The following is a 27,860-nucleotide window of genomic DNA, read 5'->3' as shown; positions in this document are numbered from 1 at the left end:
TGATGACGTGGCGGACAACAGAAACCCTAAAATTCCTGCAAACCCTAATTTCTGCCAAAAACCCTAAAATTCTTGCAAACCCTAATTTCTGCCAGAAACCCTAATTTCCGGAAATCGCGGAGGCTGTTTTTTTTTTTTTTTTGTGGAAAATGATGAGCGACGCAAATTTCGCTTTTTCTCTACTTAAATGAGAAAGAGAGAGAGAATGCTTTTGCTTTCATGTTTTGACTCTCTGTGAGAGAGAGAGAGCAATTGCTTTTGATTTGAAGCTTTTGGGGCTCTGCTTTTGGGCATCCCTTGTAACCTTTAAATTAGTGGTGAGGGCCTCACTTCTCAGAGCATCTGGACGTAGAGTCTGAGAGTGAAGCCCTAACTGCTCTCTTGTACTTTGATGATTGATTAATATAAAAAGAAATACCGAAAGGGGCGCCAGTCTTTGGGGCCAATATCTCTAGGCACGGAACTCCGCCGGGCCAGTGCAAATCTATTGTGATCTGTGAATTGTTTTGAAGTGGTTATTTGGTGCTGTCGCGGTTGATTCTTGACTTGGAGTGTCCAAGTCTGTTATAAAGAAATACCGAAAGGGGCGCCAAGGTTTGGGGCCAATACTCTCTGGGGTGGAATTCAGCCGCTCTGTGTCGCTTGTCGTTTCTCTCTTTCAGTTCAATGGTTATTGAAGTGCTAAAAGTTTGTTCAATCTGTTCTTTTCTATTGGCACGTGGTGCCCGTCTTGTGACAATGGGTCACTTCGTCTTGATGTAGGAGCATTTGAGGATAGCTTTACCGGGAGAGACATTGTCTATTACTCAGAGACACACCAGACTCCGAGACAACTTATGCCACAATATTACCCAGCGGCCATGAGGTGCAACACCTACTTGATATAATTTTACCTCAGAGACTGATTCTATCCCCATTGATGGGGTTTACAGATGCTTATGCACTGAAGAGCCGGGCCGCCCTCTAGATGAGCTCACCTACATATTGACAGACTTTGCATAATGTAGCAAGAGAGGCATACCCACACACTCAGCCTGAGCAGAGACGGCCTTCTAGGAGTATGCGGTACGATGAGGAGTGTAGAGCACGACTCGAGAGAGAGATACTCCTAGGAGTCATCACCCTTAAACATTCACAGATTGCCTTCCAATGCCTAGTGCGACGAAAGAAGCGGGCTTTCTTGGCTCAGTTAGAGTATGATCTTTACTTGTTGTTCTTAAGCGAGGACTCAGGGAGGCATGGAGACTCTTCCATGAGCACTCACCTCCTCGTGGCATCACTTCTACGGAGGTCTGGGTCAATATGCGACATCTTTGCACATGACTCTTGGACAGTCACCGCTTCCAGATCCATGCCCACATAGTTGTGCTTTCTTTACTGTAGAGATGGTAAGGAAAACCATTGACCAGATCAGGACTGGGAGAGCTTATGATCATGAGGGCTTAGTAGTAGAACATTTTATACATGCTAGGGATATGCTTGCAGAGCTTCCAGAAGTGGTGTTCAACCGTGCAATGTGTGAGGGTCTACACGACACTTGGAGCTGGTCTACTATAGTACCTATCTTTAAAGCGGGGACTGTCACGGGGACGTGGCAGTTGTTAACTATGTCACGAGGACGTGGCAACTGCTAACTTTAGTTGTTGGTTTCTTTCCAATGGGTTTTGTTTTATTTTTGAGACCCTGTTCATGAAGTAGCAAACAGTCGGACATTGTATGGCCAATGTGAACGGTAGTTTCACCCGCAGATGGGTAGTGGTCGGCACTGGAATTCGTATGGTAAGAGGATGTCTAGGCTCAGAGCAAGATCATATAGGTCCCCCGGTCACACTTAGCAAGTTGGTGGATACTAGGAAGTGAACTCAATAAAGGCCTAAAGTCAAGGTGTGACTATCAATAGAAAGTATTCGATAGTTGGGCCACATTGCACTTTTGGATGCTGTCCTAATGAGGATAGATGGTCAGATGACCACAGGGAGCCCAACAGAATCATTTCCTAAAATTTAGGGAACTGCTATTTTGGGCCGTAAAATGTGTTCGCGTCATTACCTCCGGTATGACTAGGGGAACATTTTACAACTCTGCCGCGAAGTCAACTGGGCGACGAGTCGGGAGATTTTTAAGCGGCGAACCCGAAACGGGAAAATGCTTGTAAATGCGCCAAGTGTCAATTTTTCATGCACTTTCCTCCTACAGAAAAAAAGGGTGCTGATTTTAAAGCTGGGAAGAGGGCTCATTTGCTGTCTGTCTCACAGGTTAAGAGCTATGGAGTGCTTCCTTTCCCTCTTATGTACAGTGTGGTGCCAGCCCCTCTAGTAGGCTTTTCATTTGACCAATGTACAATTATGTGGGTTCATGCGCGATTGCCGAGGCAAGAGCCTTTTGCACAGGTATTGGATTAGCTAGCGGCTAATCCCCCGCTGGTACAGGTGAATTCAGAGAGGTTTCATGTGAGAAATCTCGTCCGATTCAAAGGGCAAGTAGCCCTACAGCTCGAGGTTTTGCTACAGATGCGATCGGCACGCGAAACGGAGCCCAAAACAGGGAATTACAGCCTGCTGTGTATTTTTGCAGGTTTAGGGTTTCGGCCCTAAACGGACCCTAATACCCCCAGGAGGTTCAGGGACGCAAGGGGACCGTTGTACAGGTGATCTGGTGCAGTTTCGGGGCAGAAAACAGAGAATTCAGAGTGCTGCAGATTCTCGCCAGGTTTTGCAAAGTGTCCGTATGCGTCGGGAAAGTCATCTATTGCGTGCGGATACTGACTGTGAAGCGTCCTAGTATAGTTATGCTGCCGAAATCGGGCCAGAACAGGTGTTTCTTAGCCTGCATTGTGCGGGGCAGCTTGTAGGAGATCACAGGTTTTATTCCCTCTGTTAAAGAATAAAGAAATACCGAAAGGGCGCCAATTTTGGGGCCTACAGGTTGTCGGCGTTTGCTCGGAGCATTCTAGCTTCCGAGCCGTGTGTGTACTTAGGTGTTAATCCCCGTTACATGTTATCTTTGCAAAGTACTCTGTGTGTGTCTAAAGTAAAGAATTTCGGGTGAAAGCCAACTTCTACCGCCCCACGGGCTGGTTTCATGGTTCCATTGCCGGGACATCAATCACTTTTTCCTTAAAGAGTGAGCCTGGACTGTTTTGGGTAAAGACACAGAGTGCAAGAATGTGGGATTACACTATGGCCGACAAGGGGAAGGGCATTATGGAAGAGGGCTCCTCTTCAAAGGACAGGCAGGAGATCCCTATGGTTTTCGAGATTGGCGAGAGCTCACGGCCACGTCAGTCTGTACCTCCTGTCAATGTGAATGTCCCTTCAGTAGTACAGGGCTTTATGACTGGGCAACTTGAGGATGATGCGTTCAAGACTCAGTTAGTTGCCGCGGTGAATGTCTTTTCGCAGCTGGTGTAGAATCCAAGGTTTATGGAGTTCTTGCAAGCGCCACCAGTGCAACAACAAAATAGACAACCTACGCTGCATACGGAGCTTATTGAGGCTCAAGCCCAGGTACTTCATGCGGCTCAGGAGGATAGGGAACACTCGCATGTTGTGGAGTCTCTCTTATGCTTTAATAAAATAAAGCAAGTCAACTCTAGCCTTCTTTAGTAAACTAAAGCAATTCAATAAAGCTCCAGCGTAGCCAGCCCTGCGTAGAGGAAAAAGCAACAGGTTTTTTCGTACGTTGCCTGCCATGTCATCAGCCCTGTACGGTTCCGCATTTTTCGCCGCTCGTCTGCCACGTCAGCTTCGTAGCGCAATCTATGGCATTCTGCAGCCATCAGTATGTGTGTATCTGGGCTGCCACAATGTGTGTGTATCTGGGTTGCCACGTCTCTGGGTTGTGACATACCCCCCTCTTTGAAAGCATTGTAATCGCCCTCGATTATGCTTGCAAAACAGACAGAGGCCATAAACTGTCTTAGCAGACACTGACTGTTAGTACCGACGCACTAGGAACGCACATCTAGCACATGTACCAATCAACAGTCACATCACTCGACATTAGAGGACATCACATGACAAATCACATTCAATATTCATTCGGATCTTAGACCATGATTTATCGGCAATGCAATTAGCAATCGCATCTAGATCCACTACGGACCTCATAGATGCCCGATTGACTAACCCGTATTTGCAACCATGTGTATTCGAGATTATTAGACCAAAATGTTGCAGTCATTTCATCTATCAGTTCCTGCACTTAAAAACAAGTCAAGAATAAATCAGTTTCAAATTCTGGAATTCCATTTCATTAAGTCATACAGCAGAATACTGTCAGCTCTCAGTATCCCTGAAGCTCAAAGAGACATCAGTGACTCTAGTATTCTAAAATCAAGGCATCTGTTGACAAAGGAGCGGAGTAACTCCCCTCTTGTGCAACCCACTGCACCAGATCTCCGGCCAAGCTGAATTCTGGGTTCCATTTGGAACAGACTATGCTACACCAAAAGCTTCAAGGTAAAGTTTCACAATCTGAGGAGTATCTGCTAGGTCCTCCTCCTCCATCCACTTCGCATCCAATGTAGGATAGTTCTTGAATTTAACCAAGAACCGCCTTGTGACTTTACTCTTATTCTTTCTGTCCTTATGTGCCAAAATCTGTTCAGGAACAAGGATCTCCTCAATTTCTTCCACTTCGGGTTGCTCATCGGGCTCCCCATCTTCGGGCTCATCACTTATAAAAGGTTTCAAGAGACTCACATGAAATGTATTGTGAATCCTCCAAGTGTCAGGCAGTTTCTGTCGGAAGGAGACATCGTTGATCTTTTCGGAGATCTGGAAAGGTCGGTAGTATCGCATACTAAGCTTTGGAAAAAGCCTCTCCTCTCCCTTCTTCTTTCTCAGGCGTGCCTTCTCAAAACGTAAGAGCACCCAATCATCCTCCTTGAATTTCAAATCGCGACGATGGCGATCCGCTGTCTTTTTCTCTCTTTCCTAAGATTTTTGCAAAGCCTCGCAGACCTTGGCAAAAGCCGTGTCCAAGTCGTTCGTGTACTCATCAGCTTCAAAAATCTTATCTTTCGTGCTTAGGAAGGGTGAAATCTTCGCAGCACCTTCAATAATCTCAAATGACGCCTTCCCCATCGAAGAGTGTATCGTGTTATTGTAGGCAAATTCCAACAAAGGTAGATACTTTTCCCATTGAGTCTTCTAATCGAGATATAAGACTTCAATAAATCTAAAACCACTGAATTGGCAATCTCAGATTGCCCGTCAGTCTTCGGGTGGAAAGATGATGAGAACTGCAACCGCGTGCCATTGTTCTCTCAAATTGCCTTCCAAAACAAACTCGTAAACCTGGGGTCCCTGTTGGAGACAATCGTCTCAGGCATGCCATGTAATCTGAAAATCTGGGCCACAAACAGTCTTGCTAAGTGATCCGGCTTGACTTTTTTCTTCACTGGAATGAAATGAGCCTACTTGCTAAATCTGTCAATAACAGTCCAGATACCATCGTGACCACTTTGTGTTCTCGGGAGATAAAAAATGAAATCCATTGCAATACTTTCCGAGGGGCAGGTGGGTATAGGCAAAGGCTGTAACAATCCCTGTGCCCGTCAAACTTGACCTTCTGGCATACCAAGCAACTGCGCACAAACTCTTCCACATCCTTCTTGAGTCTCGGCCAAAATAAGTATCTCTCTACCCCTTTCATGGTGGTAGCAATGCTGCGGTGACTTGTAAAAGGTGGACTGTGGCATTCGGTCATAACCTTTTCCCTCAACAGCTGTGTAACGCACAACATGGTCTTCTTCATCAAGTAGCCATCTCGAATGGAATATCCGGCTACTGTCTCCCCATCCCCTTATCTGTGTAAAGATATCTGTAAAATCTGTATCTGTGGCATACTGGTCGACCATACCATCAAAGCTCCTATGATGTATCGCGGAAATAGCCAGAACCAACGGCTTCCGAGACAAAGCATCTGCCACCAAGTTGTTTTGTCCTTGCACATGGATAATCTGGAAGTGAAAACTGTGACAAGATGTTCGCCCACCGCATCTGCTTTTATGATAGCTGCTTCTATGACAAGAAGTAGCGTAAACTTTGATGGTCTGTAAAGACAGTAAAATCCGCTCCGAGTAGGTAATGCTACCACTGAGTAAGAGCATGGATAACCGCCAAAAGCTCTTTCTCATAAATCTGTGCTCCCAATTCCGGCCTTTAGAACAATCGACTCTCTTAAGCAATGACATGGCCTTCTTGCATTAAGACCGCACCCAGACTACGACCACAAGCATCACAATATACTTCAAATGACTTCTGCAAGTCTGGCAAAGTCAAAATTGGTCCTGTAGTCAATTTCTCTTTCAATGTCTGAAAGGGAGTCACCTCTGTGGGTCCCCACGAGAAAGGGACTCCTTTCTGTGTCAAGATATGCAAAGGGGAAGCAACCTTTGCAAACTTTCTAATGAACTGCCTGTAGTAAGAATACAATCCCAAGAAGTTTCTAACTTCATGGACATTCTTCAAATCGGGCCAATCAAGGATAGTCTCTATCTTGGCCGGATCCATCTGCACTCCTGCCGACACAATGTGTCTTAAAAAGTGTATCTTTGGTAGTAAAAATTCGCTTTTCTTTGCATTAATCACTAACTTGTGATCTCGTAATGCCTGAAAGACTTGAAGTAGATGATCTCTATGTTCTGCCTCATCCTTGGAGAAAACAATGATATCGTCAAAGAAAGTGCCAACAAATAGCCTGTACTCTTGAAAAATCTTGTCCATCATCTGGTTAAACGTCGTAGGAGCATTGGTTAAGCCAAAAGGCATCACCAAAAACTCAAATAACCCACAAGTCGTCTGAAAGGTTGTCTTATAGACATCCCCCGGCGCGATTCGGATTTGATGATATCCACTTTTTAAGTTGATCCTGCTAAAGCATGAGGATCCCTGTAATGTGTCGAGTATATCATCGATCCTAGGAATCGAAAATCTGTTCTTGATGGTGATTTTGTTGAGAGCTCTATAATCGATGCACATTCTCCAAGATCCGTCTTTCTTCAAAACCAACAACACTGGAGAGCAATACGGTGAAGTACTAGGCTAGACAAGACCCTTTTCCAAGAGGACTTTCACTTGGTTCATAATCTCTTCATTCTGGGCTCGACTCACACGTTAAGGTGGCCAGTTCTGTGGTGTGCTTCCAGGTATCAGATCAATGGTATGATCTTCAGATCAATAGTATGATCTTCAGGTCGAGCGGGTGGTAACTTGCCTTGCAGGCCCTCTGAGAAGCAATCGGCATGAGTGGAGAAAATCTTGGCGGTCTTTATCAAGTTCATACATATTTGTCCTATCCTCATCACTCAACTCTTTCAAAAAGATCGAGTAATCAAAGAGACTGGATTATTAATTTGGAAATGGCCGAAGCCGATACGGTAGGGACAGACTCGCCCTTAAGTTTAATATCAAGTACAATGGTTCTGACCTTCTCTGTGGTCAATGTCGCTTTCCTCGCCCGATAGTTGACCACGGCGTTGTTCTTGTGGTACCATGGAACTCCCAAGAGGACATCACAACATTCCAAAGGCGTTATGTAAAAGTTCTCATGCCCCAAATACCCTTGGCAACCGAAGTTTGCCAATGACAGGTACAATGGTTACGTCCCTGTCGGGTGCCTCTAGAATTGCCTCCACTAGTGGTCCCATCCGATCGGGAGTGATCTCGAGCCGCGCCGTCAATTCCGGTGAAATGAAGTTGGCCTTAGCTCCTCCATCAAAGAAGATCATCGCTTCTTGGTCTTTCACTTTGTCCCAAGCTCGGCAAAGTTCTGTACTCTCGTCCATCGTGCTGGGATCAGTACCCACGTAATCTGGAACCAGTCCTGTTTTCATCTTGCCTTTTCTTCCACGGTCCTCAGCTGCTCTCGATTTCTCAGGCCTTTCGTCGTCCTTGTCGTTCTGTTCTTTCTGTGCCTTTTTAGGGCCCTTGGCGGAGATATGTCCAGTTTCCCCGCATCCAAATCACTTCCTTTCCTTGATGTAGCGAGCTCTCTCCTGAGGAGTGAGTTTGGGCCGTGCATCTTTCTTTTCTGGGTTGCTCTTCCTCTTTCTACTTTCGTCTATTCAGTCTTTTGCGTCATGATCTCATCTGTGGGGTAGGTCAAACTGCCAGAGTGAATGGCAAAACCCCGTTTCGCATGACTCATCAACTCTTGAATGGAAGCTTACTTTTGTTCTAAGTAGTGATCTTGGATCTCTGTAGGAAGACCCGAGTTAAACAACTCAATCTTGTCACGTGACACATCCGAACCCTATGTGTCCGTGGACAAGCTACACCATAGTAGGGTTCAGTCAGTTTAGTCAAGTCTAGATTAGTAGTGATCTGGCACTTTTGTGAGTCTATTCGTAGACCATGCATGCCCAGTCACTTAGCATAGATGCATATCAAGGTTGTACCATACGTACTGTACGGGTCGTGACTGTACGTACTGTACGTCGTGCCGTATGGATAAATTTTTTAGGTACGTAAAATACATACCTTTGTAAAAAAACAATAAATGAGAGGAAATTTAAGAAAATTTTGTTTTCCTCGTTAGAGGGTTAACCAATCTATATCATGCAAAGTACTTAGGGACACATTACTACACACATTATCCACTAGAGATTCACTTAACTTCAATTACATTGGTGTGCTCTTTCCACAAAGGGTTCATAGGTTTCGTAGTAGGTACCTGGTTCTGCACAGTTTGCAAATGCCTTTCTCTGTAACGCTCGGCAGCGGCATTGGGCAGCGAAAAAATCATGCAAATCGATATCCAAATAGCCTAAAAGGGCTTTAATTTTTTTTTTAAAAAAATTACCGTACTGTACGATCCATACGCGTACTGTACGGATCAATATGGACGTACCGTACAGTACGGCTCCACACGTACGTATTGGTACAACCTTGATGCATATCCTCCGGTTGCACACAGCATGATCATCGGAATTCTCATCAGAATCCATTAGATTCAGTTAGGGGAATTTTCCAGTGCATTTAGCCTATTTTCCTATTTTGGTATTTTCACTTATTATTTTTAAGTGACTTTCCAACAAAAGTAGGTAGGGCAATTTTGCTAAGTTAATATATAAGCAAACCCAAGTTAGGACTTTCTGGCAGAAGAGGTAGTAGGAGCTTCCCGCTCAACAGGCAACTTCTCAGTAGTAGCCCCTCAACCATCTAGCGTTTTTGCATCTTCACCCATCCCTGGCGTTTTGCATCTACACCCCAGCCCTTGCGTTTCCTCCCACAGCAGGACATCGCCATCGACTTTTAGCACCCTAGCGTTAGCAGATTGTTGCCATCGCCAGGAATTCACAAGCTTCCCTAGCGTTTCCCAAAACAGCCCAATCAGCGTTTTTGGATTACAGAGTCAGATCAGCCCAGCGTTTTTGGCTAGCAGCAGGAACCATCAGCGTTTTTGTTTTCAGCCTTAACCCGCAGCAGATACACACAGTTTTCAGCCTATGACATAGTAGCAGATCAGCCCCAAGACGGTTGCAGATGTTCCCCCATTTTCAGCCATAAAAACGCAGCCGAAACAGTCATTTTCAGCCACCGAAACAGTCCTGGAATTCAGCGATTAGAAGATCTCAGATTTCAGCCATCAAGTCGTCGTCGTCATCACCGTCGTCGTCATCGGCATAGTCCCATTGCATTAGTCCATTGCATACGCATTGTACACCTTTGTGCAATCAAAGTAGACCACTCTCGCCGACGAGAGTGGGGCCTTCGGAGGAGGGGTTTACAACCTCTCGGGTGTCGTATCTCTTCTCTCTCCTCCTCTCAGTCTCATTCACTTGCACGCACAATCCATTCACTTTGTTCGTGATCATAGCACTCTCCCTAAGACGGAAAGCTCTCTCTTTCCCTAAGAACTAAAAGGAACCTTGAGCAATAAAGATCACTAATCTTGAGAAAATACAACATTCATTCCGCTGCACCTAACAAATCTGTTCCTTGAACGAGATCTTCTTAAATGAAGAGGCGGGTAAAAAAGAGCTCCAGAATCTCTCGCAATAAGCGTCCACTATATCCTTCTTGGTCATCCGAAGATGGTTCCAAGCAGTTCGTATGTCGCGTTCATACTCTCGAGTCAGCCAAGAAGAAATTAAAAGCCTCTTGAATTTCAGCCATATAACTAACGCAGTCTTGTTTAATAGAAGCGTGGACCACCGAGTTCGAGCATTTCCCTTAAAATAAGAGGCAACTCTCCGAATCTTAGAGTGCACTGAGTAACGCCCTCCTGCGAAAGCGATGTCAAACTGCTATACAAAAGACAGCTTTCGAAGCATCTCTATAACCAGAAAACGTGTCGAATTTAATTGACTGTCCACCTTCCTTAAACTCTCGGACTTTCTTGCTTTCGTCTTTCAAAAAGTCATACTGGTTGGCTTTATAAAAATTCTTCTTCTTTGCATAAAAGCTGCTGTCGTCAAAGTTTGAACTATCTGAAGACGAGTCCTCTGTAGAACTCTCAACCCGGGGCGAGATTTAGACTTCTTTGCCTTTCTCTTGCCCTTTCCGAAGCGTTGCTTTTTGCTTCGCTTTTTGCCTTTTCTGTCTTCTTCGCTTGAGTTAGATGAGCTAGAAGAACTATCAAAAGAAGAAGAAGAAGAAGAAGAAGAACTGGGTACTCCTTCAAATCGAACACGCTTCTTCTGCTTTCTTGCCTTTTCAAAAGTAGACTGATGACCCAAATAACCCGGGAAGTCAGCGCCTTTCTTCTGCTTTTTGTCGTGCTTTTTAGCTTTGTTCTGCGCGTCAAAAAGTTGAGCAATTTGTGCATCAACCACCTCTAGTAATTCTTTCTTTGTATACTTCTTGGGGGTAGGAGGTTTGGGGGGTGTGTTTGTGGTCTTCTACCACTGCGTGTGCACCTCGTGGAAAGAGGTCTCACTCATATATTTTGCAAATTTTGGGTCCTTCGCAAAATTGAGCATCATCTTTGTTGCATCGCGGATCAATAGTCGACGCGCCATCTCTTCGAGCTCCGCCTGAGTAGGCCGAGGCGGGCGATACTCCTCGTGTGAATCTTCGTTGTGATCTCTTCCCGCATCGTCGGATGCAGAGGAAGTCGACTGATCTCTGCCTGAAGCCATCAGTGCCGCGGAAAAAAATGGGGATCGGATTTCCCGTAGAAGAGAAATCGGCGGTGCTCTGATACCACTGTAACAGACTTGGACACTCCAAGTCGAGAATCTACCATGACACCACAAATAATCACTTTGAACAGTTTACAGTTCACAATTGATTCGACACTGGCCCGACGGAGTTCCGTGCCTAGAGATATTGGCCCCAAAGACTGGCGCCCCTTTCGGTATTTTTTTTTTGTATTAATTTGTGTTCAAAGTACAAGAGTGCGGGCAGGCGCTCACACTCAGACTTTGCGTCCAGATGCTTTGAGTTGTGAGAGGCCGACCCACATATTTAAAGATTACAAGGGGTGCTAAAAGCAGAGCCCAAAAGCTGGTCAAATCAACAGCCCTGATAAAATTAAAGCAAAGGCTCTTTCTCTCTCTTTCTCTTATGCTTTAATAAAATCAACCAAGTCAACTCTAGCCTTCTTTAGTAAACTAAAGCAATTCAATAAAGCTGCAGCGTAGCCAGCCCTGCCTAGAGGAAAAAAGCAACAGGTTTTTCCGTACGCTACCTGCCATGTCACCATCCCTGTACGGTTCCGCATTTTCTGCCGCTTTTCACGGGTCTGCCACGTTAGCTTCGCAACGCCATCTACGGAATTCTGCAGCTAGCAGTATGTGTGTATCGGGGCTGCCACAATGTGTGTATTTGGGTTGCCACGTCACTGGGTTGTGACAACAAGTTTGCACCCCAGATGGGTTATCTGATGTAGTTCACTCCATTGGGGTGAAGTAGGGATGGCCGCTATCTCTGACGCTCTTTGGCACGTTTGCGGATTAGGTTTCTGATTACATTGAGAGGGGAGGTGATATAGGAGCTGAGTTGGCTGGGACGTGGATTCCGTTGTTAGATGCTGATGATATTGTGCCGATTTCTGATTCCTTAGAGGGGTTGCAACATCACTAGGATGCTTTACATGCGTTTTCCCACGATAGTGGATTGTTTGTTAATTGTGACAAAACAAAGGTTATGGTATTTGATACCACACCACAGTGGGTTAGGAGATCAACACCCACATTTTCTTATGAGCCAATGTTTTCATTGAGGAGAGCAACTGAGACTAGATTGACCAAAGCTTATGCTAGCCTAGGCAAACCAGATTGGATGTATTCACAGGTTCAAACCTTCAGTGGACCACCACAGGATCTGGTAGCATTGATGGGTGGAGATGTATGGAGAGGCCTTTGGTTTCTCTAATCTCTCGGATGATTAGAGCTAAGGCTTCAATACCACATAAGATTATTAGAGCAAAGCTGGCTGCAACTCCACTCGTGGTCAAGGCACTCACCAGATCAGTCTCCACTATGCACGGGTTATGGGACCTCCGTAGACATAGATATACCGGCTTAGCTCTTGAGTCTTCCCAACAACTAGCACTAGAGGAGGATACGAGCTGGTATGGACAGATGACATCATGGTTTTAGTTACATGATTTCAATATGGATAGATTGCCTCCTTTCCAGTACTCTTTGGATGCACCCTCTGTCTATTACGTGCACAAAGATTACCAGGCTCATTCGTCTGGACCTGTCTCAGCTTGACACTAGGACTTGGATTCAGCCGACACGAGAGCTGGGCACGAAGATGTCTTTCTATAGAGATCATCTTCTCCACTGACGGAGGACGGATTTGTGACTAGACCTAGTTATATGGATACACATTTATCTTTGGGGATACCGTGCGCTATTGGTGAGCTACGCACCTCTTCTTATCAGCTTGAGCTTGAGACTGGCAGATTTAGGGGGAGACCTATAAAGGCCAAGATATGCCAGCTGTGCCATTTGGAGTCTGAGACAGTTGCATTACATATGCCACTGTCCGGTGTACAACGAGGTACGGGGGCGATTTCATTCTCACTACAAAGAGGGTTTTGGACCACTATCCAAGGTCATGAGATATAAAGATCAGAGATGTCTTGGGCTATTTGTACTTGAGCTATGCAGACATAGAGAGAGCCTATTGTGGAGACTAGCAAAGAGACAATCTCAGAGGGAGATCACATATGGTTTTAGACCACCTATTGGGTAGACAGAGGGGCAGACCACTCAACAGAGCCTAGATATCACCCACACTAGAGGTACGTTGATCGATCGGGCTATTGAGCTAGGGAGATCTAGACGCTCGCGATTGGGGCATATCTCACAGCATCGATGGAGACTACGACAGAGGATATGGATTACTTTAGCTTGACATGCGAGACGCCCAATACAAGTACTTACCATGGTGGACATCGACGATATTCTATAGTGACCGATGCGGTACATCCTCGGACAACGCTCGATGCGGGACATCCTCGGACATTGATATTCATACACTGAGATCGTGTCACAAGACGGGCACCACGTGCCAATAGAAAAGAACAGACTGAACAGACTTTTAGCACTTCAATAACAACTGAATTGAAAGAGAGAGAGAGATGACATGTGAAACGGAGTGACAGAATTCCACCCCAGAGAGTATTGGCCCCAAACCTTGGCGCCCCTTTCGGTATTTCTTTATATTACATTAACTCAGTACAAGCCGGTACTCGAGACTCTGCACCTTCTCCAAGAAGCATGCCAGAGAATGAGCCCTAACCTCATATTTAAAGGCCCTTGGCCTGAAAAGCAGTTACAGTGAAAAGCCTTTAAAACTCAAAAGCTTCTGGTTCAAAAAGCAATGCCAAAAGCTGCCAGCATAATTTACGAAAATCCGTACAGCCTTCCATGTCATCAGCCAACGCAAAACGCGAAAATCTATACAGCCTGCCACGTCATCATGTCAGTGCAATTTTCGAAAATCTGCCACGTCATCAATTTTTGCGCGTGTGTGGGTCTTGCTTTATTTTAATCCCTTTATGTCACTGGGGCCCTATCGGACGGGGTCCCCATAAGTTGGTAGGACTTCTTCTTCTTCTGCTACTTGTTCTTCTTAGGGTTTAGGTCCCTCGGCCACATGTGTAAGTTGGCTCCATTCTTTAGGCTTTGACACGTCAGCAGTTTGTTACAGATTGTCTACCCAGTGTTTCATTGTCACACACTTCATAGTGCTACACAACTTTGAGCTGCTTAGATTCATGACAGTAGCCATTAGTCTTTAACTTATTTCATATCATTTTATTTTTGTACCCTGACATTGTATCAGATTCATCAAGATTGTACCGGTTTGTTCTCATAGGTCATTTTGGCCTTTTGAAGACATCTAATATAACATTTCATTTCACCGTCACACACTTTATAGTGCTACACTGCTATGAGCTGCTTTAATTCATGACAGTAGCCATTTAGTCTTTAACTTATTTCATATCAATTTATATTTGTACCCTGACATTGTATCAGATTTATTAGGATTGTACCAGTTTGGTCTCATAGGTCATTTTGACCTTTTAAAGACGTCTAATATAACATTTCATTTCTTTTCTCTCTTTACTGGTTCTATCAAAAACACCTCAAGCGCACATAGCTCAAGGTAAAATATACGAGATCAATGAAAGTCAACTACAACCGAGGTGTAGTCCTCAATACAAAACAAAATAAACCGTGTCTAACTTTTGGTTTCGTTGAGTCAATAGATCTTATCAACCAGTGTGACATGAAACGTTTCGGCGTTTCGTGCGTTTTTGGGTTTCGAGGTTTCTGAAACGTTTCGTTTCGAGGCTCAAAGAAAGCGAAACACATGTTTCGTTTTACATGTATGTACCTATAGTTATACATTGAATATACATTCAAATTTACCTGTCAAAACATGTGAAATAATAAAATTTGGATGTGAGACTTGAGTCACGAGTAAACAAGGTATCGGTTTTGTGAAGCGGCATGGCTTTAAAAATCCCCAAATGGGTGGTTTAAGGTCAACTGGTCAAAAGGGAGCAAAAAAAAAAAGTCGACTCATCTCTAATATCATCCTAAGCTTTGCATGTGCAAACAAAGTGCTCCTCACTCTGATGATACTTTGAGCTGATGTGACCAATCGTCACATGAGAGAGAGAGAGAGAGAGAGAGAGAGAGAGAGAGAGAGAGAGAGAGAGAGAGAGAGAGTTGAAATGTTATATTAACGTCTTCAAAAGGCCAGAATGATCTGTGAGACCCAAAGTTACAACGCGGTGAATCTACAATGTCTGAGTACCAAAAATAAAAAGGTACTGAAAAAGGGGTACTATAGTATCCTAAACTGCTAGATGTGAACTAAGCAGCTAGCTTGAATTGTATATATGAGTAGGGAGGTGAGAAAGAGAGAGTCTAGAGAGAGAGAGAGAGAGAGAGAGAGAGAGAGAGAGAGAGAGAGAGAGAGAGAGAGAGAGAGAGAGAGAGAGAGAGAGAGCCCCTCTATCCTTTTTTGAGTACTTTGTTTCCCTTGGGAGAAGATTTCTTCTGCAGACTTGGCACCCTTCTCAGCGTCCACGCTAGTGAAAGGTTTGGCAGGATGAGTACATCCTCGGCGCCTTCCAAATACAGTTTTGGTCATGGATTTGGAATCTGGAAGCTCCACATCAGCTATAAGATATGTTTTTTCATGCGGAAGATATCACATGTTGGTACTTGGTCGGCAATCACTGGTCATGATCCGACTTGTTAGAGATGTACTTCAGAGCCCGAGTCTTTGAGGCACTGTTTTTGGGTTTGTCCTTTGGCGCAACCAATGTGGATGGTAGTTTGTTGTTTGTTGATTCGAGTGGGCATCTACGATGGGTTCGTGACGTGGGGAGAAGTTGCATGACACATCTTTTTCCAGGGTTTGGCCATAGATCTGGTCTTCCTGCTTACTTCCTTGGGTTATAGAGGGGGCACTCTACAGATGATCCTAGATGCAGGTCACGAGTTAAATTTATGCCAGCGAGACACAGTATTCACCACGATATGCATCATCAGGCTTTGGACCATGTGGAAGGCTCGATGCGCCCACATTCTGAGCGCACAGTAGTCCCCTATGTCCACCATTTTGACATCCATTTGGATAGAGCTGCTGCATACTCTTCGCAGTCAGTGGGATTCTTCAGCCGGCTCCTCTAGGGTAGCGGAGCAGCGTCGATGCCTCTTTCTCCGCAAATGGGCAAGGTTGTCAATCTTTTTCCGTTGGGATGTAGGTCACATCACATGGCATTATGCACCCCCAAAGTGGTTCATTCTACAGTCATCGTACAGACCACCTTGATGTATACATAGCCTAGGCCCTACACATTAGACCTCCTCTTTTGTACTTCCTCTAGGGGATAGGCCATTGAGCATCTCTCGAGGTCTCTTACGTACACATAATACAACAATTTTCTTTCCCCCCCCCCCCCCAAAAAGAGAGAGAGAGAGAGAGAGAGAGAGAGAGAGAGAGAGAGAGAGGAGGAGGAGGAGTTGACATGAAGCAGTGGAGTCCCACTCCTAGAAGCACTGGCCCCAAAGATTGGCACCCCCTTTCAGTTTTTCTTTCTTGATTGATGCTTCACAAAGTACAATGGCTGCGGGCTCTCCACTTTGCATCAAAAGCAACTCAGTGCTCAAAGTAGGTTCTCCCAAAAGCTGCTCCAAGAATTTACCAAAATAGGCCAAACTGCCACGTCACTGCCAATGCGATTTGCGGATCTACTTGCCACGTCATCAATGTGCAATTGCAGGGTTTTTTTGTACTTAAGCCGGTTGTTGTCCACTACAAGTTTCTAGTAATGCCCAACCCCCCCCCCCCCCCCCCCCCCCCCCCCCCCCTCCTTCCCCCTTCTTGAAAGAAGAGTAATCACCCTCGATTACACCTACAAAATAGACAAAGGACAAAAACTAGCTCAATAGACATTGACTCTATGTTCCTATGCACCATACATCACACATCTAGTACTTGCACAAAGACACTAGTTACGTCGAGAACTTGGATATGAATCATGATCATTGTAACATATTTGCAATCACATCCAGATGGTATTGATCTTTTCACGGGTGTCTTGATCCAATAAATCTAGTACTATCAGATTCACATCCTTTCTCACATTTTATGCATCCCCATAAACAGTGCATTCACAAAACATGTATTCCACAAATCAATGAGTTACTCTGAACACTCAGATGCAAACACTCAAGCTAGTCATTTCATCTAGTCCAGAACTAATGATGCTCCTAGATCATTGTCCAGCCAGCTCATCCCTTCAGAAGTCTTGATGCACTAAGATCAGTATCCCGTCATCTCATCCAAACAGAACTCTTTATGCACTAGGATCACATTCATGACTAATTTAGCCATCACATGCAGATCTTATCGATCTCTCGCAGATGTCTAGATGCACTAAATTCATTGTATTAATCATCAGACAAAATACTGCAGACATTTCATTTTCAACATATACTCGAACAATATAAAGTGTTTTTCTTATTATCACGCTGCTGCGTTATTTTTTAATGCTAAGGTTCTCACAACGTTGTTTTATTACGCTACTATTGCAGCGTTTTACAGAGGCAACATTCCTGCTGAGCCACCTTGGGTGCCTTCGGCTTGTTCTTTCTCTACCTAGCCTTGCTGACAGGAGTATCTCCCCCTCCCGTTCCGGCTCTCCCAACCTCGGCATGGTTTTTTTGTTCCGTTCTGGTCACCTTCTCTCTCCGTGACCTCGACATTGTCGCAATCCGATTCTCGTGTTTGCAGATTTCAGCCGGTACTTCTCTCTACCTTACTGTTCAATCACACTTCAAAACATTTGCTATGGAATTGCTGCCACCACAGGTTTCTGTTGTGCTATCAGACCCTTCTCCTGCTGTGTTGCCTTGTCTACAATTTCTCGATGGTTTTCCGGTCACTTCTCTCCTTTTGCAGCGGTTTTGGTGCTTCATCAGGCACGGTTTTCTGATCTCCTTTGACCCTCGCTTCTACAACTTGAGACATGAGACTCCTGGACTTTGGTTCCTGGCATAATGGACGGATTTCCTCGGTATTGCAGACCTTCTCTTTGTGCGGCTTCACTCAGAAAGATGCAGTATGTGGTTTTGCAGAGGCATTTATTATCTGGATGTGACCTGGTGTGCCTTACACCGGTACTCCTCCATTGGTGATTCTTGCTCCCTCTTCTTCGATGTCTACGTCTCCACGTGGCATTGCCTTGTCCAGCTCATGGATCGGTTTTCTGTCTGATCAAAAGAAGCATCTGATGTTTCTTGGCACGCCAGATACTTCTTTTGGACACATTCCTCTCGAGTTGAGCATCCTTTGGATGCTTGCTTGGTATTCTCCTATGCCCGGTTGCTCTATAGCCTCGCCTCTCTTTGTGGGAGCTTTTGTCTTTGGCTTGTGGCTCACACCTCTGCAGTTTGGTTGTACCAATGTAACCTTGATTTGGTGAAGACGATTCCTGCTTTGGTGATGATGTCTCTCCATCTTGGTGTTAGCCTCTCCCTTTGCACTTGCATCATGCTTGCTTACCCTCGCGAATTTTGGCAAGATGGTCTACTCCGAGGCCATGGCTTCTTCATCGACAGTCATTCTTCCCAATGCATCCTCTCAGCTGTTCCTTACCTAATGGCATTCCATTACTGTTCGAGGGGGGGAGTTCTCCTATGCAGTCTGCCAGCTGGTGTGAACCAGGCCATTAAGGTTAGGGTGTTTATGAAGTCTTCTAAAGAGGACCATGGTATCTGGTGTGATCACCACACTTGCTTGTTAGTGCTTGCCTGGACACCGAAGCTAGGGCATGGGCTGGTTGTATGGGAAGCCAGTCCCTGATGAGGCACTAGGCAGGAGTAAGTGCAGGATCCCAGGCTGGAGGGGCGAGCCTATTGGGCTCTATGGCTGGGAGGGGAGTTGGATGTCTATCCATAATGTTGTTTTATGTGTGTGTTTAGCTTGTGTCATGTCATGTGTGCAGGATGGATCCTTGGGAATCACCAACAGATGGGCAGGGCCCGTCAAGATCATAAACCATTTCAAAACATGACAAAGCTATGTATATTGCGAAACACAAGAGACAGGACTATAAATGAGGAGGCACAAATTGTTGCAAATTCTAGAAAGTGCGTGTAAATAGCATAATGGAGACCATCAAAACTGAGTTAACTAACAAGATTGTCCATCTTCAGATATAATTGCGATTTTGGCTGATATGGGCTTGTGTATCTACAGGATTGGGAGTTACTGAATTTTTTGCATGCCCTAAAGGGGCTGCTTCGAACCTCCAACACAATAGCATTTATAACCTTCCCTCCAGCACTCTTGACACCGTCTTTTTCTGTTAGATGGCAGCATATGGCAGACATTTTATTGTCAATAGAAGCAATTGCAGGTAATTCCCCCCAGTCCCCTGCTTCCCTTTCCCCTTCTTCCCTTCCTTTTTTCTATACTTTTATATTCTTTTTATCAGCTTGAAGTTTGACAAGCACATCTGTGTTGTCAGACTGCAATTGTCTCCTCTTTTACGTTGTCAGATTGCATTCGTTTTCTCGTTTATGTGATGACATTCACCACTTGTGCTTTGTCTGATAATTTAATTACTTCCACCTCCTTTGGGCCTTTGAATTTCCTGTTTATAACTGCTATGTAGTAGATGAGTGTGATGCATGCCGAAGGAAGAAGATAATAGAGATCAATATTGAAGAAATCTGCACATGAACATTTTGCTGCCTTCAGCTATCTTCTGAGGACACCTTTAAAACGGGAAAGCTCTCTCTGTTCTTAATGCATACCAAGACATTGTGGTTTGCTTTCCGGCCACAAACAAAACAAGAAAGCTCTCTCTGTTCTTATTGCATACCAAGACTGTCAGCATTGCGGTTTGCAAACCAGCCACAAACAGCTCAAACAAGCCACCTGATGTCCTGAAGAAGCGCCATCCCATACAAGGATGTCAAAATATTGCTGAAGTGCTCCTAAGAGGATAATTAATTCCGGCCATAATGTGTTCACAGTTTCTGTTCTGCGGCTGTTACTTCTTCTTGGGGTTTAGAATGTGTTGGTAACAATTGAAGCAAGTACAAAGTCAGAGTAACAAAATAACAACAATACAAAACAAAGATATATACTATGGGATCCTAGACTGGTCGATGTGAACTAAGCAAAAATGGGCGGCTTGCTGGGATAGCTGAATCACAGGAGATCTAGCATCGGTCGTTGGCGGATCTCATCAATCTCCTCCATGGTTAGTAGTCTGATCGGGCGTCGTGCATGCGTGCTCCGAATCTTCTGACGTAGCCTCCGTCGATGCTGTGTAGTCCTCCGCAGTCGTGGGCGCCCGGATTTCCGCAGTTCAGTCGCTCGGTCGATCAGTGTGCCTCTGGTGTGAGACGAGGGGGAGCTCTGCTGTGGGAGTGGCTCTTGCGGCTGTCCTGTGTCTACTTTGAAGAAGTGTGTGATCCGTCTTTGAGACTGGCTAGCCTCGCCACTCATCAAGCTATCTCTGTGTCTGCAGAGCTCGAGCAAGAACAAACCCAGGCATCTCTGATCCTCGTATCCCATGACTCTTGAGAGTGGTCCAAAACCCTCTCTGAACAAGCAATGGAAGCGGCCTCGTATCTCGTAGTAGACGGGGCAGCGGCATGTGTAGTGCAACTCTGTCTCAGGCTCCATGTCACACAAGGGGCATGTCCTAGCCTCTGCTGGTACTCCGCTGTATCTCCCAGTCTCAATCCGCAGCTGGTGAAAGATGTGCGTAACCGGCCAATAGCACATCGTATCCCATGAGGCAAGTGGGTGTCCATGTATCTGGGTCTCGTCACAAAACCATCCTCCGGAAGCTGGAGAAGATGGTCTCTGTAGAAAGCCATCTTCGTGCCCAATTCCTGTGCTGGCTGTATCCATGTCCTCTTGGTGTCTAGCTGGGTCAGGTCTTGGCGGATGAGCTTGGTGATCTCTGACTGTGTAAGAGTGAGAGATGGTGCATCCAATGAGTATTGGAATGGTGGCAGCCTGTCTATGCTGAATCCATGCGCCTGAAACCATGATGCCATCTCCCCATACCAGCATGTTGTATCTCCTTGCATGGCTAACTGGCGAGAGGACTCAAGTGCAATGCGAGCATATCTGTCTCTAGGAAGTTCCCATGTGCGGTTTATGCAGGAGATTGATCTGGTGAGCGCCTCAACCACTAGTGGGGGGGCCGCTAGTTCTGCTCGGATAATGGCCGTGGTACTGATGCCTTGGCTCCAATGAGCCGCGAGATCATAGAGACGAGAGGTTTCTCCATGTTCCCCCATCCATCTGTGCGACCCGGCCTCCCGTGGTGATCCAATGAAGGTCCCCATATCTCAACTTCATAGAGCAATGCTGAAGCCACCAAAGTGTCAAAGAGCCAGAGCTTCGTTCGGGGCTCCTGAAACTGAACCTGCGAACACATCTTCTCCAATCTACCCAATGCTGTGTGGGCTCTAGTCAGTCTGGTCTCTGCTGCTCTTCTGAGTGAGAATGCAGGTCTGCTAAAAACCACTCCAAGGTAAGTGTAAGCATCTGTGCTCCACAGTCTCCTGGCCGTATGTGAATGTAGGTGCTGACCTCCTGATCCACTGTGGGTGGTATTAAACACCATAACCTTGGTTTTACCAAGGTTGATAGACAAACCACTTTCGTGGGCAAACCTATGCGAAGCATCCAATTGACGTTGCATTCCCTCTGGAGATTCGGAGATCACACAATATCATTAGCATATAACAAAAGTGGAATCCATGTCCCTGCCAACTGCGCACCTCTATCACCATCGCTCTCAATGTAGTCAAAAACCTCATCCACATACATAGTAGGAGAGAGCGGGCAGCCCTGCTTCACCCCAATAGTGGAGTGAACCGGTGTAGAAAGTCCCTCATGGGTGCGTACATGCCCTACTACTGATCTGTACAATGCCATGATCCCCCAAATGAGCTCTGTGGGTACTCTCATTTCCTGTAATCTACGCATCAATCTAGCTCTGGGTACTGTGTCAAAAGCTTTGCGGAAGTCCACAAAGCTACAATAGATCCGTCTCCCATGAGATCTGCCCTCCTCGATGATGGCCCTGAGTGTCAAGATATGGTCAAGAGTAGAGAAGCCTCTCCTGAACCGTGCCTGCCCAGTTGCACGCATTCCTTTCTCTTTGCCCATCTACTCAACTGTTGCTCAAGAATGGATGCATACAACCGTGCCAGTGTGTGTCCAATCATGATAGTGCGATAATTCCCAGGCTCCATGGGGTCTCCTGACTTGAAGATAGGTACAATCGTAGATAGGCTCCAAGTGTTCGGTAGGCCCTCACACATGGCACGGTTAAACATAACTGCTAGAAGCTCTGCTAGTAGGTCTTTGGCATGCATGAAATGCTCAGCGACTAAGCCATCATGATCATATGCTCTCCCAGTCCTCATCCTATCAATGGATTTCTTCACCATCTCAGCGGTGAAAAAAGCACATGTGTGTGGACATGGATTGGGGGGGTTGGGAAGGGGCGGCTGTCCAGGTACTGTGTACAAAGATGATGAGTATTGACCCCAGGTCTCTGTGGAGGTAAGAGCAGGGGGGGGGGGGGGGGGGGGGGGACTGCTCATGAAAGAGCCGCCACACCTCACGCGAGTCCTTACTCAAGAATAGCTGGTATAGATCCTGCTCGAGTCGAGCCAAAAAAGCCCTCTTCTTCCGCCGCACCAGGCGTTGGAAGTCAATCTATCACTGTCTGTGAGTGGCGTCCCCCAAAAGCACCTCCCTCTGAAGTCTAGCTCTAGTATGGCGGCACTCCTCATCGTACCAGCTGTTTTGAGGCATGCTCCCTGATCGGCGTCTCTGCTCAGGCTGGGTGTGTGGGTATGCCTCTGCTGTTGCATCATGTAATGTCTTTGTCAGTATAGTAGTTAGCTCCTCCAGAGGTCGCCCCGGGTCCTCAGTGCATAGGCGTATGTAGATCTCGTTTATGTATACAGAATCCGTCTCCCGTGTGAAGGTGTAGCGAGTAGGGGCTGCTACCCGTGGCCTGTGTGCTACACTGAACTGGAAGGAGATGGTCATCGACACAAGAGCATGATCCACTGCCACCCCCACCGATCTGGGCCCAACTGTGAGATCTTGGATACTAGAGATGAGATTCGGCTGTGCCACGACATAGTGCACTGTGCTGGCTCCATGTCTGTGTGGGAAGCATGTAAAACCTCTCGCAGGAGGAAATCTCTGTAGGCCATTCAAGACGGCCAATCCACGTGCGGTGCTCATGTCTATCAGGTGTCGCCCATACTTAGTATATTTCACATCGTGTGATAGTCTGGACAGGCCCGTCTCTACAACATCTAGCTCTCTCAGCATCTCCTCTGAAGTATCATAAAACACTGTTTGGTGATGGGCAGTCCTAGCATTGAAGTCCCCTAGAATGATAATGTCACCATCTGTAGAGAACTCCCATATGTCATCGTCCAAAATAGAAAAAGGGGACTGTCCTCTGGGTGATGCATAGACTTATGTACTCGAGGGAAAGTAGCAAATAGCAATGTAGAGATATCTGCCTGTCTTTGCTTTCAATCTCACCCACATGTACCTAGCCTGCGCATCCTTACGGGCTATATGTATCAATGGCTGCAGATCCTCTCTAAATAACATTGCCACTCCCCCCAAGCCCCGTCCTCTGTGCTCTGAGCGTGTCTCCTGTCTGTAAGCTGTCTCCCACTTGTATCCACTGATGTGAGGCATGGATTGCCCAGGGGCTTGGTGTGTCTCAGAGTAAAAGATGATGTCTCTTCCAGTAAAGCTATCCTTAAAAGCACCCACATCAAGACACATAGATCCATTACAGTTCCAAGCAGCCACTTTGAGTGTGGTCCCATAAGTCTCGCACCGTCATGTGGAGCATCGCTCTAGTATTACCACTCTTCCATCTCGGTAAAAGGCAATGTTGCCTTTTCCCCTTGCCGCTCTAATCTCCGGCATTACTTCCTGCATATGAGCGATCTGCGAGAGGGTGAGATCATCCCCGAGAAAGATGCCCGTCTCTTTAAGAGTTGGTCTTTTCTTCAAGAAGGACTTCTTCGCTTCCATGGAGGGAAAACGGAGGATGAGTGCTCTTTCTTTTGAGGTTTCCCCACTGCTTCCATTTTTCTTTATGTTGCCCACTCTCCAGGCTCTTGTGTGCGTCGGCTCATGCCCCCATCAAGGCCATGAGTTCTTTTACCCCTACGTCCACATTGCCTTTGTCTTTAAGACCGCAAATTCTCACATGTAAAGCGCGCACCCGTCTTCTTTGCTCCTCCTCTAGTGTCTGATTAATGATAGTGGGTGTGGACGTGGGCGTTATCTCCTTGCCTTTTCCTTTCTTGGCCACCTTGATCCATTCCTCGTCTTCATCCGCCTTCTGTTGAGTTTTGGTAAGAATATCCACCCAAGAAGTCGTCATCTCTTTGTGTTGCTCTTCTCCCTCTTTGATGGCCCGCACTTACTCCTTGATCGTATTGATTTCTTCGATTACTGAGGGTTGCAGTTCGCCCCCTTCCAATGTGTTTCTTGATCGTGCTTCGGCGAGATCTTTCTTGAGTGACGCAATCTCTTCATCCTGAGTCGTCACTCGATCTTCCAGTGTATTTATCTTGCTCTCCTGGATCAACACGCGTCCTTCGAGCATTTTTATTGTGCCCAAGAGTAGGGTTGTCCACGTTTGACGTACGAGATGTTCCGTACGACTCGTACGTTCCGTACATGACTTGTCCAAGTTTTTTGTTTTTTTTTTTTGTTTTTTTGTTTTTTTTTTTTGCGGAGGCGATTTTTGGTGTGGGATCGTTTTGCATTTCGACTGCATTTGACCAAGAGCCCAATGGTTGCATTGGCTCAAACAACCATGACCTATGTGCGATGAGGCTCGGGTAGCGGATCTACTATGGCCGCCACCACTTTGGAGATCATGATTCTTCTTTCTTCGGACATTGCCGTTTCCAATGTCTTTCTTCGAACATTGCCATTTCCAATGTCCATGAACAGATCTTTCATGTTCTAACTTGTAAGATTTAAGTTACAAGTATTTAGTACCAAGTACTAAGGTCTATGTCATGACTCATATGATCTATCATGTGTAAGAGGCATGATTTTTTTTTGCATCGTGCGTTACGTCACTCTACGTCTAATTTTTTTTAGTTCGATTAGTACCGCACGTCTTCGTACGTGACCGTACGTGTCAACTATGCCCAAGAGATTGCGGTTCATCTTGGTAATGGTCTCCGTCATTTCCTCTTTGCACTTTTGAATGGCATCCTCTAGGGGGTCGGCTTTATCGTTCAGCTTCCTCATGCTTGATCGTCGTCCGAAAAAGAGTCACTAAGCGCACGTGTGCATCCACACTAGCAGCGGGCGTGGTAGCTGGGCGAGTGGGGGAACGCGAGGAGGTATGGCAAGGGAGGGGCAGCGCAAGGGCGGGGGGGGGGGGGGGGGGGGGGGGGGGGTGAAGCGCGTGGGCGGGGCTAGGCAGGTGGGGGCGGCGCGAGGGACGCGGGGAGCTGGGGAGGCGAGCAGGAGGGCGCGTGGGGGTGGGAGGGGGGGGGGGGGGGGGGGGATAGCGCGCGGGGCGGGGGACCAGGCTACAGAGGGCAGCACGATAGAGTTGAGAGGGAGAGAGTATGACAGAGTTGAGCACGAGCAGAGGGCGTGGTAGGCAGGCGGGCGGGCCAGCGCGCGGGGCAAGGCTGCAGGGAGCAGCACGGTAGAGTTGGGAGAGAGAGAGAGAGCGTGATAGAGTAGCAAAAAATTAAAAAGAGAGCGCGATAGAGTTTCAAAAAATGAAAAGAAGAGAGAGAGAGAGAGAGAGAGAGAGAGAGAGAGGGCGAGCTGCAGCGAGCAGGAGAGAGAGAGCAAGAGAGAAGCAGCCCTGCGTGAGTCTCCTTCAGCCCTACGCGATCCCTCCAGAGGACTCCCTGCAGCCCTGCGCGCGTTCTGCAGCGCTGTGCTGCCCCTGTTCTGCTGCGTGACCCCTCTGATCTGCTCTGCGCCTACTGCTGCGAGCACTCCTGCTCCTGCGCCAGACAGTCCTTGGGACCAACGAGCAGAGCCATCAGCTCAGCTCAGCTCAGAGAGAGAGAGAGAGAGAGAGAGAGAGAGAGAGAGAGAGAGAGAGAGGAGAACTGCTGTTGTTTGACTACTCCTCAATGGTCTCCTCCTCTTGAGGCAACTCTTGATAGGGAAGAAGTGTGTTTGAGAGAGAGAGAGAGAGAGAGAGAGAGAGAGAGAGAGAGAGAGAGAGAGAGAGAGAGAGAGAGAAAACTTCCTTTTTATTCGTGCAGTGTGCGTATGCACATGTGCATATTTGTTCTTTTGAATAAGTTTAATAGGTCAGAATGTTCTCTAAATTTTTAATTTCCCTAGGCATAGAAAGCTCATTTTTATTCTTAACAGACGACGACAAAAATATGGCAGCAATGATAACGGATTATAACGATATTATTGGTTTTGTTCGAGTATTGAAGCTTCCATGCATCAATACACAGGTACAGAATGCTTAAGTTTCTGCATCAAGATCGCCCACTTGCTTATATCCTCATCTTCCGCTTTCATAAACAAGAGGTTTTCTTGGTAGGTGCCCAGCGTTCCAGAATCATCAGTTTATGCATTAAAATTTGTACGGAGAAGAACACTTTCTCTTGAACGATTAAATCAGGCTCCTGTTGATGCTTCTGCTGGTGAATCAAGTGATAGAAGTGCCAGTAGTCTTCTATGTGGTGGACCTGCAAAGGCCGCCTCTCCTTTGGACTTTTAATACATGGTCGAGTGCCAAAATGGAGGGAGATAAGAGGCGCCTGTAATCGTCACAGGTTAACTTTCACTATTTGCCTTGCTCATCCCTCCCCCCCCCCCCCCCCCCCAACCCCCCCCAGGAGCTTGAAAATTTGAGCATACCCACACTCTGAGGGTTCTCTTTAGTCCTGGTTTTGTTTTTACATCAAATTAATTCTTGTGTTTTTCTACTGATAGGTCTTGCATTGACACAGCTGGAGGAGAGTAATAAAGGCAGAGTGCATATTGTTGATGCTAGAAAGAGAGAGTACATCGAGAAGGTTTTATCATGGTCCGAAGAGCGTTATACATGTCTCGCGTCGTTTCTACAGTTCATCAGCCTGTGTGCCTTGAGCATAGGATTGATGTTTACTTGCCGGAAAGCAGAGTATCTCAATCTGGGTTTGATAGCTGGTGTTTGAGTGCATGTAGTCAAATGCACCAGCATCTACTCCTGGAGAAAATGCAGATATGAGATGTGGTGGCTTCTTTGCCTGTTTTTGTAGTGAGCTTGTTTTACATGCTGTGAAGAATACTGGGTTATAGCATTGTTGAGGATGCTTGGTTTCCAAGCTCTTGTAGTGCCATTACCGGTTTGGAAAGAGAATTTTTGGCATTCACGATCAACATTCGTTTTGGCACTACACCAGTATTGCACAGTAAAAAATTAAAATGCCGAGTTCACAGGAGTATATCACAGCACAAATCTTGTGAGGGAAGTGTTGAATTTCCTTGTAGAACTTTGGAAGCCTATTGGATATCTCCAGAGGCATGGTCCAAAACTGATTAAAAACCTTTCATGGGCGCACTAGAAATAATAAGATAATTCGATTAAGGTCTTTTGATTAGCATATTTTGATTAGACTGTCTTATCTCAAGCAAAAGAAAAACAATGAAGCTAAGTGCTTTTCATTAGAGTTCACGTAGAAAACCACTGGCCATGACATGTCAGCAAGTTATAGGGCCCATTTTGACAAAAGTGTTGTAACATAGTGTTGTGCAATGGAGGAATGATGTCCAAAATGCTGATTGAGGCTGCTTTTTGATGAGCGTGCTTGCCTGCCAAGCTTCGTAGGTTTTACGCATATTTTATTGTTTCTT

The 27,860-nt window shown here is 46.1% G+C and overlaps 1 protein-coding gene across 1 annotated transcript in view; it reads left to right on the top strand.

Annotated features, from left to right (window-relative positions):
• ELO1 (Paxneb protein-like protein) overlaps window positions 1-27,598 on the top strand; it is a 73,361-nt gene extending 45,763 nt beyond the window's left edge. The window contains exons 6-9 of the mRNA XM_086487087.1: window positions 19,191-19,350; window positions 26,382-26,473; window positions 26,563-26,797; window positions 26,958-27,598. Of these exons, the coding sequence (XP_086343213.1) occupies window positions 19,191-19,350; window positions 26,382-26,473; window positions 26,563-26,742 (432 nt within the window). The 3' untranslated portion in view covers window positions 26,743-26,797; window positions 26,958-27,598. The remainder of the gene's footprint in view (window positions 1-19,190; window positions 19,351-26,381; window positions 26,474-26,562; window positions 26,798-26,957) is intronic.
• Window positions 27,599-27,860: the final 262 nt, after the last annotated feature.

The sequence above is a fragment of the Adiantum capillus-veneris genome, chromosome 17 (assembly GCF_014529385.1).
Source record: "Adiantum capillus-veneris isolate H3 chromosome 17, ASM1452938v2, whole genome shotgun sequence".
NCBI classification, from domain to species: domain Eukaryota; kingdom Viridiplantae; phylum Streptophyta; class Polypodiopsida; order Polypodiales; family Pteridaceae; genus Adiantum; species Adiantum capillus-veneris.
The sequence above is the reverse complement of the archived record's forward strand: the minus strand, read 5'-3'. Positions and strand labels throughout refer to the sequence as shown.